A 19,261-nucleotide genomic window follows, 5' to 3' on the forward strand; every position below is an offset into this window, starting at 1 on the left:
TTGTCTCAGTGGATGTTCTGATTATCTCAGGGTGGTAGATCTGGAACATATTACAGAGCAGTTCTTTCTCATGTCCCTTTTTCCAGTTTGTTAGTTTCTGTTTGGGACCTTGATTGTTTTAAAGCACAAAGGGTACTGTTATCAACTTTTCTAGAGTTGAGAAGATGGACTTCCACATCTGTACAATGAATATGCAGCTATCGCCAGCAGAAGAATGCTTAGCTTAGCTTTAGCATAAAGACTGTGAACAGGGGGAAAGAGTCATCAAAATGTGACTGTTCCGCACTTCCTTAGGTCCTGAGCAGTACACCTGTCATGACATAGTAGCGTCCACTAGTAAGGTTAGATATTACACATCAATTGCTAACAGCTAGATATTTTGGACGAGGCTATTTCCACAAACAAACACATTAATTCTGAATCTTACGTCACTGGTGTTTGAAATGTTTGAGTCCACAACAATGTCTCAGCTCTCTCTGTCTTCATCTGTTTCTTGACTGTGCCATAGCAAATGACAGAGAGTGATCTGTACCCAGCATACTGTTCAGTGTTGTAACAGTTAATAAGGGCCACCTGACATTACACCACACAGTGTAATGACACTATTAATAAATATGTCCAGCAGATCTCGAGAGCTCCCACATGACACTCTCGAGTCCGCAGCAACACACTTGCCAAGTGCGAAGTTGATCGGATGAACAGTTGTCGAGAAAATTAAAGGACATACAGATAGACTGACAGAGACTCATTCTATAATATTTTATCTCCTTTTGACAGACGAACCTAGCCTTCTCTAGACTTAATGATAAGCTAATCAGCTGCTGGCTGTAGCCACAAACAAAGATGAGATTGGTATCTTATCATATGAGTCTAAAAGTGTATTTCCCAAATGTCACACTCTTCTGTTTCTTGTACACTTTTTTTCAGTCCTCAGTATTGTAATCTTCTGTTTCTACTGCATGGCCTGTGTTACCATAGAGCTTGTGTTACTTGTTGTTATTGCTTCTTGGTTACTGAAACTTTGTACCTTCCACCAAGAGTGTGAAAATGTGCACAAGCTTTGTGTCATCATCGCAATAATTAGATTTGGAGCTGGGACCCCTGCTCCTGTAGCTGAAGTTGTTGAGTCAGTTATTGCTGTTATGACTGGTGAAGCTGGCGTTCATACGGTTAATATGAGCGCCTGTACTTTCCTCTGACTAAAGTTGCTCATTGTGGAACTCTGGGTCCTTGCCCGGTATATTTTTAGCATATGTGTCATGTTTTCTTTACCGCTCTGAATGGCCTCAGTTTATTGTGAGTTACCGTTGGAGGACTTACTTTGAGATCAGATATCACTCACTCAGTGGTTTCTGTTGGCTTGTCTGCTCCACACATTCACATATTCCATTCTCTGCTGCTTATAGTGTGTGTTTTTCTAGGTGCTCCATCTGTAACTGCTGTAAATATAGACTGTGATGTTGAGAGAAGCATCCCAAATCTGTCAGAGCTGTGTCTGCCAAAACACAAAATCACTTTGAAACAAGTGGGGTCTCAAAATACCACCCTTAAGGGCAGTTTCTGATCACTTCTCCTGCAATCTTGTGGTAGTTTTCAGTAAATCTGGCTCCCCTGGAGTATAGAAGATGATAGTGAGAGACTGCTGGGGCTCTGCAGCTGAAAGGAGATCTTTGTTTTGCTCTGAAAAGTAAATGCACTGCTTCCCCTCCTTCCCCCGCTTTTTAGCCGTGACTTGAAGCTGGTATAAGCTTCCCCGTTGGTCTCCAAAAGTTTCAAATCGTATGCACATGTGGCACTGCAGGACAGAGCTGCAAACTGTATGTGGCTCTGAGTTTTTGTTGGTAAAGCAAAGTTTGCCACGCCACAAATCCTGATCCCAAGTGAGTCTGCTAACCATACTTGAAAGCAGCAGACACATGGAAGAAAAAAATGGGACATCCTTGAAAATCCACTGTCTAGACTATCGTGTTCTTACAATATCCTGGACAGCACTGTGGTGAGGCGCTTTCCATCCAATGCTGTGATTGGATTTGCCCTCTCTGTAGGATTTAAGCCCATCAGTTAGTTGCTCAGCCTGTGTAGCTTCATAGGACCTCTGAATCACCAGACTAGTCACTGCTGCAGCCCAGACATCCCCTTTCCAGTGGGCGTCATTGAATTTGTTCAGCGCTGCTCACAATGGGCTGGAGATGAAAGATGTCACTGGAGGGCTCTGTTAGCGGCCTTTCTCTGTCCTCACTCTGTGTCCTCTACCCTCTTTGTGTCATTTTCACTGTGCATAAATAAGTCCAGTCAATACTTTGAGGGTCTTTTCATAACCCCCGCAAATACCAGAGACATTTGACATTATACCCACAGAGAGGAAAGTCAGTATGAGCATTACCTCAAAGCAGCTATTGTAAATATTTGCGCATCGTTGCATGGCCTTTGTGTGAAATTCAGATGCCATTTGCTGATTACTAATCAAACTTACAATACAGAATATTGTTTCCTTCCATAATGGGTTACGGTTGACGTCAGTTGTCATTATTCTGTGTCATGCTATTTGTAATGGTTTTGAAATCACACATTAATCACTGGGGTGGATCACTGTAAGTGGACATTAAATTCTCTGCTCATAAAGCAGGTTTCAGTTAGAAGGACCACCTCTTTTTTGTATGCACAGGCCGCTCTGATCAATCATTAACCAGAGAACTGAAAGACCTGCTTTTTTCCCGTGAATGGGAGTGAATGACTGAAGTAGCTGCCATATTTTAGTCCTCCTCCCTTCAGTCTAGTCATTCAGAAAAACACCCATGCTGCCCCTTTTTAGCTTACTAAATTAAAAGTGGACGTAACTGCGTGTTCCTTTTTTAATCAAAAGTTGGAGCTATCACTAAATATTTGTACTAAAAACACCTCTGATTTTGCAGGAGAATTCCCTTCAATCAGTCCGTCTGGCTCTGAGAAAGCAGAGATAAACACAGAGCCCTGCATGTTTACTCTGCAAATACACCCCCTTACCAAACACACACACACACCAAAGCAGTGTTCTGCTGTCTGTATAGGCCCTTACCTATGTGAACCTCTCTGTTGCCCTGGGTCAGCTTTTGAACTCCCGTTTTCTCATGTTTTTCCACAGGTCAATGTTCGCGTCACCACCATGGACGCTGAGCTGGAGTTTGCCATCCAGCCCAGCACCACCGGCAAGCAGCTGTTTGACCAGGTAGAGTGCAAATCAGTTCTGTATTGACCTCAAGCATCAATGTTGACCTGTGAATATGTCAACAATATCACTGTGAAAAGGCTTAAGAAACAAAGACATTTAAAAAAAAGACTCATACAAGTCAGTTACAGTCTAGTGGTATTTTTTAAGCAGATATACATATTCAATATTATGTACACAATAAGCAATATGTGATTAAAGGAATAGTGAAACTGTTTGGTAAATGGGCAATTTTGCTTTCTTGCTAAGAGTTAGATGAGAAGGTTTATACCTCTCTCATGTTGCACTGTTGTTAACTTAGCATAACTTATCTTAGCACAAAGGCTAGAGATGGAAAAATGGCTAAACTGGCTCTGTCCTGAGGTGAATTTAGCTGCCTACCAGCACCTCTAAAACATACTTTTTCCACCAAAGTTGGTGCATATATAGGTTTTTAAATGCAGAAAATCCTGCTAAAAATAGCAAATGGGCTGCTTTCCCACTGCCAGTGGACGAGTATATGCCTTTCTGATTTTTATTTAGGATTTTATTTTCATGTAAGTGGTCACAAACATGCCAGAAAACAAAGACTCTGCTTTCTCCAAAGTAGAAAGCAGGGTCAGTAAATAGGCCAGTAAAACTGTTATGGTAGTTACATGTTTTTTATTTAAACAGAGTGAGCAGAATTTGTAGCTGAGACGACAAAAGTTACCTATGGAGGTAACAATCTGTACCTTCTGAACGTATCATCATGCCGTTAAAATGGGTGAAAATGAGCGTGAGGGTTTCATGACTCCATCACTGCCGATCGGAGTTGCATCTGATAAATATATATGTGGCTGCTCCAGAGTCATTTGTCCTGGGAATAATTGCAGATTGTAACAATTCCCATTGAAAGGAAAACAATAATGTTAGTGAGTTTTGGTCCACTGGGAAAGGGGTTAAATCCATATCTTGTAGATTTAATTTGTACAAAAATGGAAGTTTATAAACAACTGTGGTTTTAAGGGTGTTATGTGCAGGACTGTTTCTTGGCCACGTTCCTTTGCCTGGCGGGGAATCCAAGTTACCCAGAAAAAGGAAATAATTCTGCACATAGCTCTCCATGAAACATAAAATTATCACTTGACGCTGGTTTTTGTAAGGATTAAACAAACCACATACAACATGTTAACCAGTGAGCTTCAGAGGTGCTGGTTGGTGGATTTAGACGGACACAGATGAGCTGTTTGTCCCTGTTTCTTGTCTTTGTGCTAAGATAAGATAACAGAATGCTGTCTCCAGCTAAATATTTAATGCACAAACACGAGTGATAGCTATCTTCTTATTACTCTCTGCAAATAAGCAAATATTCCAGATGTTGGATGTACTTTTATCTATCATAATTGTTTCACAAATTAAATTTAACTGTGATTTGTTCACACATGTGTTTTGAATCCAGTTATATTCTGCTGCTTCTATAATTTATTTCCCAATCTGCTACAACCTTCATCATCTAACTAACTGGATTGACGTCACTGACAGAGGTCTGTCCGCGTTAGCACAGGAGAAAGTGTCGGCCCTCATTATCATCCCCCCAAAGCTCTTTCCATTCATTACATCCAGGTCTGAAAAGTTATCTCCTACAGACGAGATTACAGGAGCTTTTGGCTTTAAGTGTCCTTATCAGTCTCTGTCATCCCGCTGAGGTTCAGGGGTTATTATAAATGATTTCCTCTGATTAAAAATGTCAGCTTAACATAAGTGAACAAAGGGAACTTGAGACATTTATTAAACTGAAGATTAATGGCTTTGGTGGATGAAGTCTGTGAGGAAGTCTCACTATTCCAGAGCGAAAGGTGTGGTCTTATAATGGGAACATTAAAAAATGAGTCCCTAAGGACCTTTTTAGGAAATCTCAGAAAAATAATGTATTGTTCATGATAAAATTGATTTTGTGTTAATGTTTGTCTAACACACCGGATGTGGTTATGTAACAGCTAGAAGTCGTAGTATGTGGTTCTTTGTTTTTCCCAACCCTTGTGGTTTCTGTTATTGGTCACTTGCAATATTGTCAAGCGACCGATTGTCTTTTAACTTGCACGTTTCCTTTCGTCATGAAGTTCTATTGTGAAGCCGAGTACCTGAAATACAAATGTAGATGACATGTCATTAGCGTGAGCTCCTCTGAGGCTGTGTGACAGCACCGGGGGAGGAAAGGCATTGTTTTAGCCACTTCCTGTATAACTCGTTTTTCAATAGCAAGTGTTACCAACTGTGTGTGTTGTGGCCTCATGTCAGGGGATTCACCCATCATGTCGAGAACATTCAAGTCTTAAAAATAACCAGAATCACAGCCACATAAAGAGATTATTGTGCTATGTGATGCTTGTGTGATATTGATATTGCTGCTACTGTTTCAGCTACTTTTGACCAAATCAGAACTTATGACACTTATGTTATTTGACATAAAGCAACAGAGCCAAAGCTCAAACATGATGTGCGGTTTGGTTGTAGGATGGAATAGCAGAGGACCCAGATATTCGCCTTTGACGTCTCCCTATTTATAGGTGTTGGTGAATTCCCCCGCCTACTTGTTAGAATGGCTCTCAGTGGGGTGTGCCACAGATAATCACTCACTCCCTGTGATAGTGTCAGACACAGTTTAGTGCTCTATTTTAGTGCAAAGATACAGTTTTGAGCATGGGAAACTATCTACGAAGCCTCACACCTTGTCTGAAGTCAGCCGTTCACAGCGCCTACCGTTTAATTCGGCTGACATTTAGTGGTCGTGTCCTTAAAGTCTGTCAGCAGCCTGATTTAATTTTAAACGGGTGCTTTGGCTGTAATCGGCTGCAGAGACGCAATCGCGCTCACACAGTGCGTTAGACAGGTTCTGTGTGGAAATGCTGAGTAACAGCAGTGAGCTCATTTCCAGGGAGTGCGAGGCCTGGCGTGGCCCATGTGGTCTGGGATGATCATAACCTACGTTCCTGCTCTTAAAGAGAAACTCCTGCCACTCCCCTACACACCCTCGCTCAGTTTCACTTCCATATGACTGCTTACTGCCGCTTGTTTCATTTTGACTTGAGCCACAATTGGAGAAAGTACAGCAGTGATGGTTTACAGTAAATGTACTGGTTAGTCATGTCTGTCCTCAGTGTGTTTGCCATGTTCAGACCCCAATCTCCAGATTCTCTCTCCTGTATTAATGTGGTTTCAAAGGCTTTCAGCTCTTAAAAACTGGTTTTGATTGGTTAAAAGCAGGAGGAGGGTTGAAGTTGAAAACATGGCAACATTTTGAAACACTTCAACGATGTCTTGAACTGAATCCAAGTCTGAATAATTTGGCTGACAGGTGCAAGGAGCAAAATATGAAACTAGTTCAGTTATACACCCAACACATGTCAGAGCCGCATTCAGAGATTGCTGCAAAGCTCTTCCAAGTCAATAGAGGGGTCACGCTGCATGATGGCTGTTAATTTTGTGCTGTAGAGTTGCAGCAGAACTATTCATGGATATAAAACTCTAACACTCCCTTTACTGTTCAGTCATAATTAATGTGTGGTCTGACAGTAATAGACTGGTTTCCTTTGGGCAGTACCCACTGTCCCCCTCACCACCACGAGACACACTCCTTCATCTTTGTGCTGGTCTCTGTTTGAGGCCCGACTGGGTGAACCCCTCCCTTCCCCTCCTCAATCGCTGGAGGACTCCACGTTATTCAGCCCAGAGGATGTAGTGAGTAATGCTGTTTCAGCCCAGCGGCATTCCTCTCTCTCGCCACAGGGCCCGAGCTCCCATAAAGCAGGCGGAGAAACTTTCCCTCTCTGTCAGACGAGGCTGCAGGCTGAAGTCGTGCTCACTGTTCATATGTGGCACTGCAACTTTTGCTCCTCCAACTCTGAAACAAGTCTGAAGTGGGTGGTGACTCCACTCTTAAGAATTTGTTGAAAGGTTTAGCTACTTTGACCTGACTGCAAATATTTTACAGGTTGTTTTAATCATTGCCAGGATGAAGTAGACATTTGCTTCTGCTTATAAGAGCTTGTCAAACAAGTGTGGCCTCTAGATTTTATACATATCTGGGGATTTATTTATTCCGAGGCTGCAAGTGCAAAAGATACACTGGAAACCACTTATCGTGATCATGGTGACAGTGATCAACCACTTTATGGATCATAAAGCTTAGGACAGAAAAATCTTTACAAGTATTAATAATTTGCTATTAAGCGGTCTGCTATCAGTGTTCAATTAAGGTGCAAAATAAGTTTAAAAAAAACTATGGTAAGGAAAGTCATTTTCTCTGAATGAAAAGTGTAATCTCCTCAAAGCTTATGACAAACTTAAAAATCAAGACAACAAGATGCAGCAGTTACACTTTCTTAAAGCTACCTTGTGGAGTCTACTCAAACAACGCCAGGTTGTATAGTCGAGCCGCCCTCGTCAAGTGGATTGATGCCTGGTGACAAAATGCCCTCCTTGAGTGGCCCTTGGTGAGGAAAAAGGCAAAGGAATTGGCAGCGAAACAGTTCATAGCGAAGCTGTCCTTTTCATTACTTTATATTCATGCAATAAATATACAAATGTCAATTAGATGATGTAATCTGCATGTGAAATGCTAATTATATGCTAACAGTGATCAATTCAACCCAGACAGACGTGACCCTCAGTTTTGCAGGATTAAAAAAGCATTGAATTCAGTATCTTAAAAAAAGAAAAAGCTTTTTTTACTTTTAGGCCATATTTCTGATGCAATTTGACAGTATTTTACTGTAATTTCTACAATTATTTTTTAACAGTGTAGGTTTGTTGAACTGTGCACTTAGGAGGCAGTTTAATCCTGTCGTCAGGATTTGTACGTGTGTTGTACTCCAGTGATATGATGCCATTTGATGCTTTGTCCTCTCCTCTTTGTACCCTCCTTGAGAAAAGCGAGGAAGATCATTTGCTCATAATGGGAGTGTCGATCTTTGCAAACTTTACCTGAGCTGAACTTAAAAGTATTAATCCCTTTTAACCAGTTAATCTTTTGATTATTTTTCTCACGCTTATTAAGGTTCAGGTTACGTAAGTATAAAAAATTTAGTCATTAGACGTGACAATGTTATTTACTGCTAGTAAGTAATAAAGGAACGCAGTGTAATAATAAATAATTATATGTTTTATCCTACTGGTTTGCCATCATGCTTTTCGTACTGTGTCAAGTGTTAGATTTAACTTTGTGAAGCCTGCAGAGTTTTGCACTTGACTGTTGTGATTTATTTAATCTTATTTCCGATGAATATCTGAGGTGTTGCGAGTTCTCGGCAGACCATTAAAGTCAAGGCAGCGTGCCAAAGCAACCTGCTGCGACGTCGGTTAACTAAACCTGCGTCCCCAGATTCAGACTTAATCCTCCTTTAATGAACTGTACTATTTTCAGTATCCTTTGCCAGCAGGTGTTTAGCTTTAATAACATCCTGTACATATTAGTTTATCTATTTGTCAAGTAAAGTACAATGTTGTTAAATTGTTACCTCCCTGTCAGTACCAAGCTTCTCTATAGTACTTTATCCTCTTGAGCAGATCATTTAGGTTCATTTAGGAATCTGACCAGTGGCCCAGTCTGTTTCTCTACCTCTCACTCTGAAGACCCCGAAGCAAAACCACCATGAAAGGGCTGATTGTTTTCTGAAGCCTTATGAGTTTCAGTACAGGTGAGATGCAGCCCTCTCTCATTTCAGCCCCCCCCCTTCTAAGTGCTTGTTGTTGTTGCACTAAATACAATCCATCAGAAAAGTTCCTTGAATCAAAGCCATTCATTTTTACTCCCACAGGTCAGCCTGCCCTGTATTTTGTGTCGGCCACTAAAAGGGGGGAGTCTGATTTTAATTTTAACCTTGGCTGGAGCTTATCGTTGGGAATGGGCTTGGCCGGAGTGCCAGCGTGTTGACTCAAACTTCACCCAGGCAACTTAACACCTCACCTGGTGACTGGGTGGGGAATTTGGCGGTAATGCATTCAAAGAGGGCCCGGCACAGAGATTTTTCCCACTTGACAGCACACACACATCCACACAAAAACATGAATTTCTACATGGAAAATGGCTCTGCCTCTCCGAAGGCCATAAAGAGCTTCTGGTCGTTGAGGTTTTCCCCCAGAAGCCCAGTGGAAAATGGTAGCTCCTCCTGCTGCACAAGTGATTATTCCAGATCTATAACTGGGTTTTCACTTTCTGCCTATGCTGCACAGTCAGAAATAGGCTGAAAAACAAAAATCTTCAAATTGCTGATCTTCAAACTTTCTTTAACGGTTTTCCAGTGCGGTTGAAATTAAAACTGGGCTCATTATCTGCCTTTTAGACGTTAATAATGAGACTTTTGGCTGCTGCAGTTTTGCCAGAAAGTAACAGCAGCCTCAAGCTGCTGCTTCGCTCCAGTCCTCAGTCTGCTCCTTGAGTCAGAGACAGGATGCTGGTCATGCAGCACGCCCTTGTTATACAGTATCACTCCTCCACACCGTGACAATAGGACCACTTTGTTAGAGTCCAGCCCTCGTCACGCTCTTGTGTGCTTTGGCATATTGCAACAGAGAGATGTGAGCTAAGTGTTACTTAGTAGAGAAAGAACTTTTAATTTAGCAAAGTGTTGTTGAAAACTCGGACCGTTACCAAAGTGAAATGTGCTGATACTGCCTGATTTGACTGTAAATATGTTGGCTGACTAGATTAGCCCTAATCTAAAGCCTTCAGTCTCACGTAGCTGCAAGCTTCATTATTTGCATGGTATTAGCTAAAATGATTGATTAGCAGAAAGACGTTATTTATTGAATTATTCTCCAACTGTTTTGATAATTGTTTATTTGAGTTGAATTCACTCTTTTGTTTTCACTCTTCATGTTGCATGATAGAAAACCAAATATTTTTGGGTTTTGGTCAAACAAAATAAGCAAATTTAAGATGCCACTTATTTTTTTCTGATATTTTATAGACCAATTTTATTAGTTGCAGCCTGATGCTGCCATTCTCAGGGTGTATTTGCCATTGCTTGTTTGGACCAGTTGTTTCCAAACCTGGAGCGTTTCACTTCTAGCTTTGGGTTGTTTTGGCATATGTGAACATGGAAATTGCACTCAGATGTGGGGGAAAACAAGTGGGCTGATTTGTTTGCAGTGAAACGCAATCAGGCATACCATTCATAACATCTGACTCGTGCATTGCCGGATAGATGTGTGGATGAAAAATGATGAAAGGATGGATAAAAAGTATAAATATGCCTGGACTTATAGAGACCTAATCAAATTTACCTGGTGCACCGTCTAAAAAATAATTGTCCAGAATTCTGTGGCGGTATATGCACTCATCAGAGCCATCAGAGAGGCACACTCTAACACATGCCTATCCAGACTAGCCACAGTCTAGATGCTCACTGGGACTGAAAAATTTGTTCATTTAATGAATAATACTGGTATAATAACCTTCTAGAAGAATATTTAGCAAGAATATTTAGCAAAACATGCAGCTGGTGCATGACATTTGTTTACTTTTCTGGAATGCTCTTAAAGGTCGTGTGAACACAACAAACCGAAAGGGAAATGCAACAATTGGATCAAATTAGTCCCTGAATTGGAACAAAGAATCGCCCTCAGTGACAGTGGTAACTATTCATGTGACTGTCTCCCTGTCGAAGCAGGAACATACATTTTCCATATTGCTTAAGGCAACAATCGGGTACTGTTATTTGCCCTGGCAGTAGTTGACTGTTTGTATCATTACCGTAGCCAAGTCCATACTTAGGCCTGGGAATGTGTAACACTATGAGGGTTGTTAGTCAGATTAGTCTGGTACCTGAGTATGTCACCCTAAGGTTAGAGTCTTCACGCCTTGCCAGCGTCTGAAAAAAGCCTTCAAAGGCCTTCTTTTTCTCTTTTTTTTTTTTTTTTTTTTTTTACAACTCCTCGCTTCTCTGGAAGAAAACCGTCAGTGAGTCAGTGATGTTTATTGGAGAAATGACCTCATTTTTGAAGTGTGATCTCTTTGTGTTGATTATTACAGTTGCATCACCATCACACACTTCCTGTTTCCCTGAAGATCATTTATGGTGGGGGGGTGGGGGTGATTAACTGGAGGGTGTTGATAGACATTGTATGTTCTGCCTTGCATCCAGGTGATGTGGAAAAATGACACTAAGGCTTCCCCTGGTGTGTATTTTATATATCTAATGATAAAACAATCAGCAACTATTTTTGATAACTGATTAATCCTTCCTTATCAAGTGAAAAGTAGTAGTAATAGTAGTATTGAGTGCATCTGAGCAAATCAGTTACAAATAAAAAAATAATCATTTGTTGCTACCCTACTGTGTTTTAAGACATTTCTTTTCTCTGTGCAGGTGGTTAAAACCATTGGCTTGCGTGAGGTATGGTACTTCGGACTCCAATATATGGACCACAAAGGTTACTACACCTGGCTAAAACTGGACAAAAAGGTAAGATCCATCTTAAAAAGTAACATGTTGTTTTTTTTGTTTGATTTGGTCTCATAATAATCCTCCAACTTTTAAATGCTCAATTCTTACTATGCTTAGTGGATCATGAGGGGTTTTCATACTGTCATGCCAGTTATTTCACAATATAAGCTGTATAATTTGTTACATATCATGACACCTACCTCCTACATACCTTCATGGTCGTTTCACTCGGTGGCTCTCCCTCTCCCTATGGACTAAACAATAGAAAATGAATGCATTCTTTCTGTGAGCTTTAGTGTTTGCTTTTCAGTCAATCAGTAGCCACCGTATTATAATACATCTTTTATTTACAAGTGGCTTTAAGTCACCCAAGGACACTCTACAATACCAGATAAGACAGTCTATACATGATAAAAGATAACAGTGGAAACTATATGTGATATTTGTATTTACATGGTGTATTGTGGTTTGACTTGGCAGCTTATTCTGTCTGATTTCTGTCTGCTTGGTGGTCAGAGCCTCACGCGTAGTCAGCTGGAGGTGAATTATTTGACTAGAAGAGAGTGAACTCCCTGTGAACCAGATCTGCTTTGGTTCTTCTGTGTTGTCCCTGAGTAAACACAGGTTACTGTACCTTCACTAACTGTTACTCCTGAAGCTGCTCATGATCAAGCTACTTAAATCTGTTATGCAAAAAGCAAATCGACCAGAGGAACGAAGTCATGTCTGCAAATAATTCCTGATGTTTAAGGTTGTTTCTATATGATCTCCTGATCCCTGCAGCCTTTTAGACCAGTTAGTTTGGCATCAATAACCTCTTGAAGAAGAACTCTACAGATTTGACACATTGTTGAGTATCCTACTGCTTTATCTGTGAAACTTTTTTTTATACAAAACCCTTTGTGTTTCTAGAGGAAACTCACTTGAATCTCTGATGGCCGAGTTAAGTTGTTGTAGGCAGCAGGGATTTGTCAAGGAAGAAGTATATGTGGAATAAAAAAAAAAAACTATATTTCGGATTCTGCTGGATCTGTTTTGACGCTTTTTCTTTTTAGATCCTCCATTACGAGTTTGACAGGGTTAAAGGAGCAGGGTTCGTATGTGTGCCAAAAACCCTTGAAAGCACTTGAATTTTAACATGGTGTTTTAAAGGTTTGGATTTTGAATAAAATGCAGCTAACTGCTTCATATTCTAATTGCATTATTTTCATAATAAATCACTATCTAACTGCTTTTTAGATAACAAAATCAAAATCAAATGAAATAAAAAGTTGGAGATAGATACATTTATTTTGCCTTTCACACAAAATGAAGACAACTCCACTCAGGCATCATAGAAGTAAACATTATGGAAGAACAGTTGTATCTGATTGTACCAGATTGTACAGGTTTATGTTATGAAGTGGCCACTGATTTTATGCACTGTGTTTAAAATGTGATTTATAACAGCTCTAAGCTGCTACAAAAGCTTGCTTCTAAACGCTTGAAAAGTGCTTGAATTTGACCTTGAAAAAGTTGAAAGAACCCTGCAGGAGTGCCATGCTAAATTGTTGGAGAACTCTTTAAAAGAAACACTGCAGAAAGTAGAATACACTGTAAAATATAAACCTTAAGTTTACCTCTACCTGTCCCAAGTGGCTTTTATTCTTAAAGGTGCAGCGTCAACTATGGACTAACAGCAAATGGGGACAAATTGACTGTTTCTTTCAAAACTTTTGAATGATATCCTCACTGAAACAGTTTTAGGAAACTATGCAAATCTAAAGTTGCCTGTTTGCACTCTATAATCATAAACAAGGGTGACTGCGAGAGGGAAAGCATTATGCCTGCCTCAGTCAGCAGCAGTAAACTGTACAGTGTGTGCTGCTGACGCTGCTCATCAGCACAATGCCTCGCTCAAACTGGAATATTCCCGGCCCCATTCTCTCCATCAAGACCGCTTGGTTCCTGTTTTGAAATTAGAGGAAGAGGCACATTGTGTAAACACATACAGTGGCTCACAGTTATTAAAGTGTATTTCTACTAAATAAGAGCTGTAGATCCCCTTTCTGCGAAGACCAGCGCTCCCATGAAACTGCGGAACTGGAAACTGTTTCACATAGTATTTATTTGTGTTGCTGACGTCGTTTCTGCCGTCACAAGTAACAGTTGTGAAAGAGGCATAATTTGTACTATTAAAACTACTAAGAGATACCATTACAGATCCCAGAAACTCTCATCCTGGCTCTCAAATTTGAGAATATTAGTGTTTCGATATTTATACACCCAATGTACACCTGATACATAATACAGGTGGGGGAAAAATATGATACAGCATAGTATCGTGATATTTTGTGTGGCGATATTACATCGATTCATGGCCGCCAAGTATCAATATTTAGCACCAGTGGGCCATCAGTTTATTTTCCATTTCTGTTTTTTTTCTGGAGGCTGTAGCAGACTCAATTTAGGAATATACTGGAGATACTGATATCATATGAAGTTAGAAGATCTAAGGAATCTATAGGCACCATGTGTGTCAGGATATACGCTGCAGAGTTTCGATGTTTCATTTGAAAAAATTCAGAGCAGTGAAGCTTAAATTTGAGGAAAGTTTGATAAAATGCTGCAGTTGTTGTCGTCCATACATGTTTGATATCAGTTCAGTTTGACTGAATACTTTGTTGGTCAGTCTGTGGGTTTGACTCTCATTGTGGAGAAATAAAAAGACTGAAGTGAGATGAATAGACTGAGAATTTTCTCTTATTTGATAAAACAATTCTTGATTGAATTTAATTTTGTGGACACAAAATGCAGTTAAACAGTTAAATTGCAATATATTGTATTGCAATACTCACCATATCGCAAAGTGCTTAAAATTGCTGTAATATTGTATCGTGACTCAAGTATCAGGATTAAATTGTATCTTGGGGCCTCTGGTGATTCACACCTCTAATACTTCATACAATCCAACTTTTCCAAACACTGATGCCACTTTCACGTCTACTTGGTAAAAATGATGCTGGATGCAGCAGCCGTGAGTTTAGCTTAGTATAAAGAGTGAATACAATGGGAAACAGCTAACCTGGCTCTGCCCAACAACCAACAGAATCGCCAGGAAAGTCACCGATCCTGGCCAACAAATAGTCTGGCAAAGAACCTGCCCTAAAATGGCAAATTGTTCTGTTTAATCTGTTTTTTAATATTGCTTCGATACCTCCTTAACTATGTTGTCATTCTTCTCCAGGTGTCCTCCCAGGACGTGAAGAAGGAGAACCCACTGCAGTTCAAGTTTCGGGCCAAGTTCTTCCCCGAGGACGTATCCGAAGAGCTGATCCAGGACATCACCCAGAAGCTTTTCTTCCTGCAGGTGAAGGAGGGCATCCTGAGCGATGAGGTGTACTGTCCACCAGAGACAGCCGTGCTGCTCGCCTCCTACTCCGTTCAAGCGAAGTTTGGAGACTACAACAAAGAAGTCCACCAGCCTGGATACCTGCTGTCTGAACGGCTGCTGCCACACAGGTGAGACGCGCCAGTAGATTAAGAACAGCGATTCAAGCTTTGCAGTTGGATTAATGCCTAAATAAAAAGACAAGATGTTATGTAGTGAGACACTTGGCTCATAAACTGAAGCTATTATGATTGGCACTGGTAGAGAATCATTTTGTTGCATGAGGTCATTGTTGAATAATTAGAGACATTTTTAGAGGAAGAAGGAACTAAAACACAAACAGGAGCTGTACTCATCTTTACTGGTTGAACCTGCCGCAAAAAGCCCCAATCTCCACCCTGGAAAGATTTACTTTAGATCAGAGAGTATTTATTTGGTTGCATTCAAGCATTAGATTAAAGCTTTATTGCATCATCAAACATGGCACAGGAAACAAAGCGCAGCCAAGTGCACTATGCACTAACAGTGTGCCAAGACGGTGACTGTGTTGTTTTGAAAGCAGGTGATGGTTTGGTTGTTCGGTTGGTGCTGGTGACAAGCATGTCCAAACACAACTGCTCCTGTCATCATAGAAGTCAGGAAGATGGAGTGATACTGACATTTGAAACAACAATAAATACACCCTGTCTGAACATACAGAAACTGTGCAGCATTGTGTTTTGCACGAAACACATCAGTCTTTAGTTTGAGTTGCAATACACTGCCACACACTCCTAGTCTGTCAGCAATACCAACCCAATTACTAACACCCAATTTATTCTATTTTTACAGTTTTATATTTTATATTCATATTTATACTACAAAATTTTGTTCATTTTTTCATATTTTATGTACAGTTGCATCTCAATAAATTAGAAAATCATAGAAAAAGTTTATTTATGTCAGTAATTCAATTCAAAAAGTGGAAATAACACATTATATAGATCCATTGCACACAGAATGAAACATTTCATGTCTTTATGTAATTTCTTCTAATTATTATGAAGGCTTACATTTAATGAATACCTTAAATTCAGTGTCTCAGAAAAAAGACCAATTTTCAAAAGTATGTTTAATCTGGAAATGTTGGCCTCTGAAAAGTATGTCCATCTATATGCACTCAGTACTTGGTTGGGGCTATTTGACTTGAATTACTGGAAATGGACTTTCCCATGATATTCTAATGTATTGAGATTTATCTGTATCTGTCTGTCTAAGTCAAATGAGGACAAATAAATTACACATTCTTCCCCAAAACAAAGTTGAACTTTGCACGATGCAGTGCTTGCATGCCAACAGAGCCCATAATGTCATTTATCAAACCAAAGCCAAATATATCTGACTCTTGGTGGTCTCTGTGTGGTGATGTAGCTGATCTGTTTCTCTGCAGAGTCATGGAGCAGCACAAGTTATCCAGAGAGCAGTGGGAGGAGAGGATTCAGGTGTGGCACGAGGAGCACCGCGGGATGTTAAAGTGAGTTGGTTTCACATTATCTCACTCATTGATGTCGTAAGAATACATTTAAATAATAACTTGATGTCCGTTTTTGTACGTTCTTGCAGGGAGGACGCTATGATGGAGTACCTGAAGATCGCTCAGGACCTGGAAATGTACGGAGTCAACTACTTTGACATCAAGAACAAGAAGGGCACAGAGTTGTGGCTGGGAGTGGACGCACTGGGCCTCAACATTTATGAGAAGGATGATAAGTAAGCACTTTATCTTGAAATACAGCCCTGTTAGTGTCTGTTTCTGCCTGCTGCTACAGAAGCTGCAGCCTGTGACACAGAGCTAAACTGGCCGGGCCAGCTCCATGTCTGTACTTAATCACTGTTCCTGTTCCCCTGCAGACAGTATGACAGGAATAACAATGAAGGCAGAGTGGATAGTCTTTTGGATCTCCAACTCAACTGCTTCCTTTAGTGTCTCTTTATTTTCTTGGAATAATATCTGTAGATTTGAGCTGGAATAATCTGTTTTGGAGCCACAAATCACATAATATGGTCCTTAATTTGTGCCTTTGCTGGTTACAGCTTGTGTGATTATCTCTTGTTTATGAAACGGGTTAAATAGGATGTCTTTTGTTCACACCTCTGCTTATAGAGGCACAATTACTACTGTACTTACTCCTGAATGATGGAAATTACCTCATGAAGGACAAAAGTACACAGTTGTGTGCCATTTATACTGAAGATGATTTACATAAAATCCCTGTTATACAATCATATTCATATTTTTTTTCCCATTTCTGTCTTGGGAGTCCAGTTTTATTTCCTCTGTGCTGGCTCAAACCTCAGACTTTTCTAGGTCAATGTCTGTACTTCATCACTACCCATTACTCCCCAATACGGCAGGAGAAAACTAAATATTCCTCTTTTGTTTTGGGCAATATGGCTCAAAAATAACATTACAGTATTTGAGGCTGGATTGAAAATACTCAATTTAACCCTTAGATGCTCACAATGAACCATTATGATGATGCCAGTAATCCCAGCAACAGATGTCTGCATGAAAACATTCTTGTTTATATTCATTAGTGGTTTCTATTGGGACAGTGTTAAACTAGCATGGAAAGAGGGAGAAATAATAAGTTAAACTCAACAAAACAGCATTTATTCAAAGCAGACAATCCAAACTCAGGCCTAACAGCTGTTAAATGAAAATAAATAATGCATGGTGCTGGTCCACAAACTGTAGCCTAGTTGTAGTTACTTTTCCATCTATTGTTCACAGAGTGAGGCTCAGTCTCTCTCCAGATTCTGCACGTTTGTGATTATCTGCCTTTTTGTTTCATGTCCTTTAACTCAGGATAGTTTTTGTTACATATCATACAGCCAACAAGACATTTTGGACATTGAATCTTGCAATCTGGTGAATCACTACCCAGCATCACCAGCACCCCGACTTCAACAGCATGATTTCGGTGATGTTCCGGATAGATAGGCCCATTAAGCTAATAGGAGGATAGAACAGCTGATCAAATTATTTGGTTCTTACCAAGATAAAAAAAAAACAATGTAGATTTAGAAGTGTTCGATAATTGATCTTGTTTAAAGAGTTCATTTCTTTTTTTAAGAAACATGCTTATTTCTAGATTTAACTATCTTAATTCAAGAAATCTTGTCAAGTGAAATTATCTGTCTATGCAGCAAGATAATTTCCCTCAGATTTAGTGTTTTTATCTTGTTTTATACACCTCTTTTTTGCAGTGCGGTAATACCAGATGTGCAAGACTGTGCACTTACTTTGGTGCTTTACTTTTTTCCTCTCTTCGGAGTTTTACCTGTTCTCTGCAAAAACACATGTCCTAATCGCTCAGGAGAGTAGTCTGGATGGGCGGGAGAGTGTTTGGTAGCCATTAAAGAGAGTAAAAAATGTGACAACCTTACTTGATGTTTGCGACAGAAGTTGTGTTTCCATCAATTAATTTCTCTGACCAATTTAAAGATTTGCATGAGAAAAGCTTAATGGAAACACCAACTTTTTTTACTCTAGCTTGAGATGGTTTTTGTCTTTAAAAAAATAAATATAAATGCGCTAAACAGGAGATAAAAACACTTTTTCTGAATAAGTTCTGACATAGCAAACATTTAACTGACATGACTGGTCAGCTGTTTCTACTCTGACATGAAATAACATTTATAAGTTGCCCAATTGAATCTCATTCCTGAAGACTTCTCTCCAATTTCTCTCGTGGGTGGCCAAAGGTTGTCTGATTAGCAACCTCTATTTTGTTGTTGTTTTCTCTCTACTTCTTCTCCTTTTTACTGATGGATTAGCCTACAGTAACACATTTCACTGCCGTCTTCTGATCAAAGTACATTTATGCAGCTTTGTTTTTTCGCTCTAAATCAGTTGATGGAAACTTTCCTATTTCACATTTTCTTTAATGCAACATTTCAACATTTCGCTTAAAAATTTGCATTGACTTTAATGAAAACACGATGAGAGTCATTCATTACAATACATGTAGAACCAGCAGCTATACATCAAGTTTTTATTTCGATATAAATCGTCCACTTCTATTTGGATGATTCTTTGTTTGCCATGTTGCTTCAAGTGGAAACCTACTTTCTGAGACACGTGGAAGGGTGTTGCCACAATCCAGCCTGGTCCTGGTTGTGATTGTCACTTTGTTTATAGGGCGAGACAGTTTGGGAGGTAATCGCCCTCAATTTGGTGAAATGACTTCTGAGATCTCCCGCGGCTGGTGGCCTCGTCTGTGAGGTTACTGGAAT

General features: G+C 39.9%; 1 protein-coding gene across 3 annotated transcripts in view; it reads left to right on the plus strand.

The window, feature by feature from the left end:
• Window positions 1–19,261, plus strand: part of ezrb (ezrin b) — a 40,707-nt gene that overhangs the window by 6,255 nt on the left and 15,191 nt on the right. For all 3 annotated transcript variants that reach the window (XM_059356263.1, XM_059356264.1, XM_059356265.1), the window contains 5 exons: window positions 3,122–3,205; window positions 11,536–11,631; window positions 14,840–15,114; window positions 16,413–16,496; window positions 16,586–16,732. In XM_059356263.1, the coding sequence (XP_059212246.1) occupies window positions 3,122–3,205; window positions 11,536–11,631; window positions 14,840–15,114; window positions 16,413–16,496; window positions 16,586–16,732 (686 nt within the window). The remainder of the gene's footprint in view (window positions 1–3,121; window positions 3,206–11,535; window positions 11,632–14,839; window positions 15,115–16,412; window positions 16,497–16,585; window positions 16,733–19,261) is intronic.

The sequence above is a fragment of the Centropristis striata genome, chromosome 18, assembly GCF_030273125.1.
Source record: "Centropristis striata isolate RG_2023a ecotype Rhode Island chromosome 18, C.striata_1.0, whole genome shotgun sequence".
Taxonomy (NCBI): domain Eukaryota; kingdom Metazoa; phylum Chordata; class Actinopteri; order Perciformes; family Serranidae; genus Centropristis; species Centropristis striata.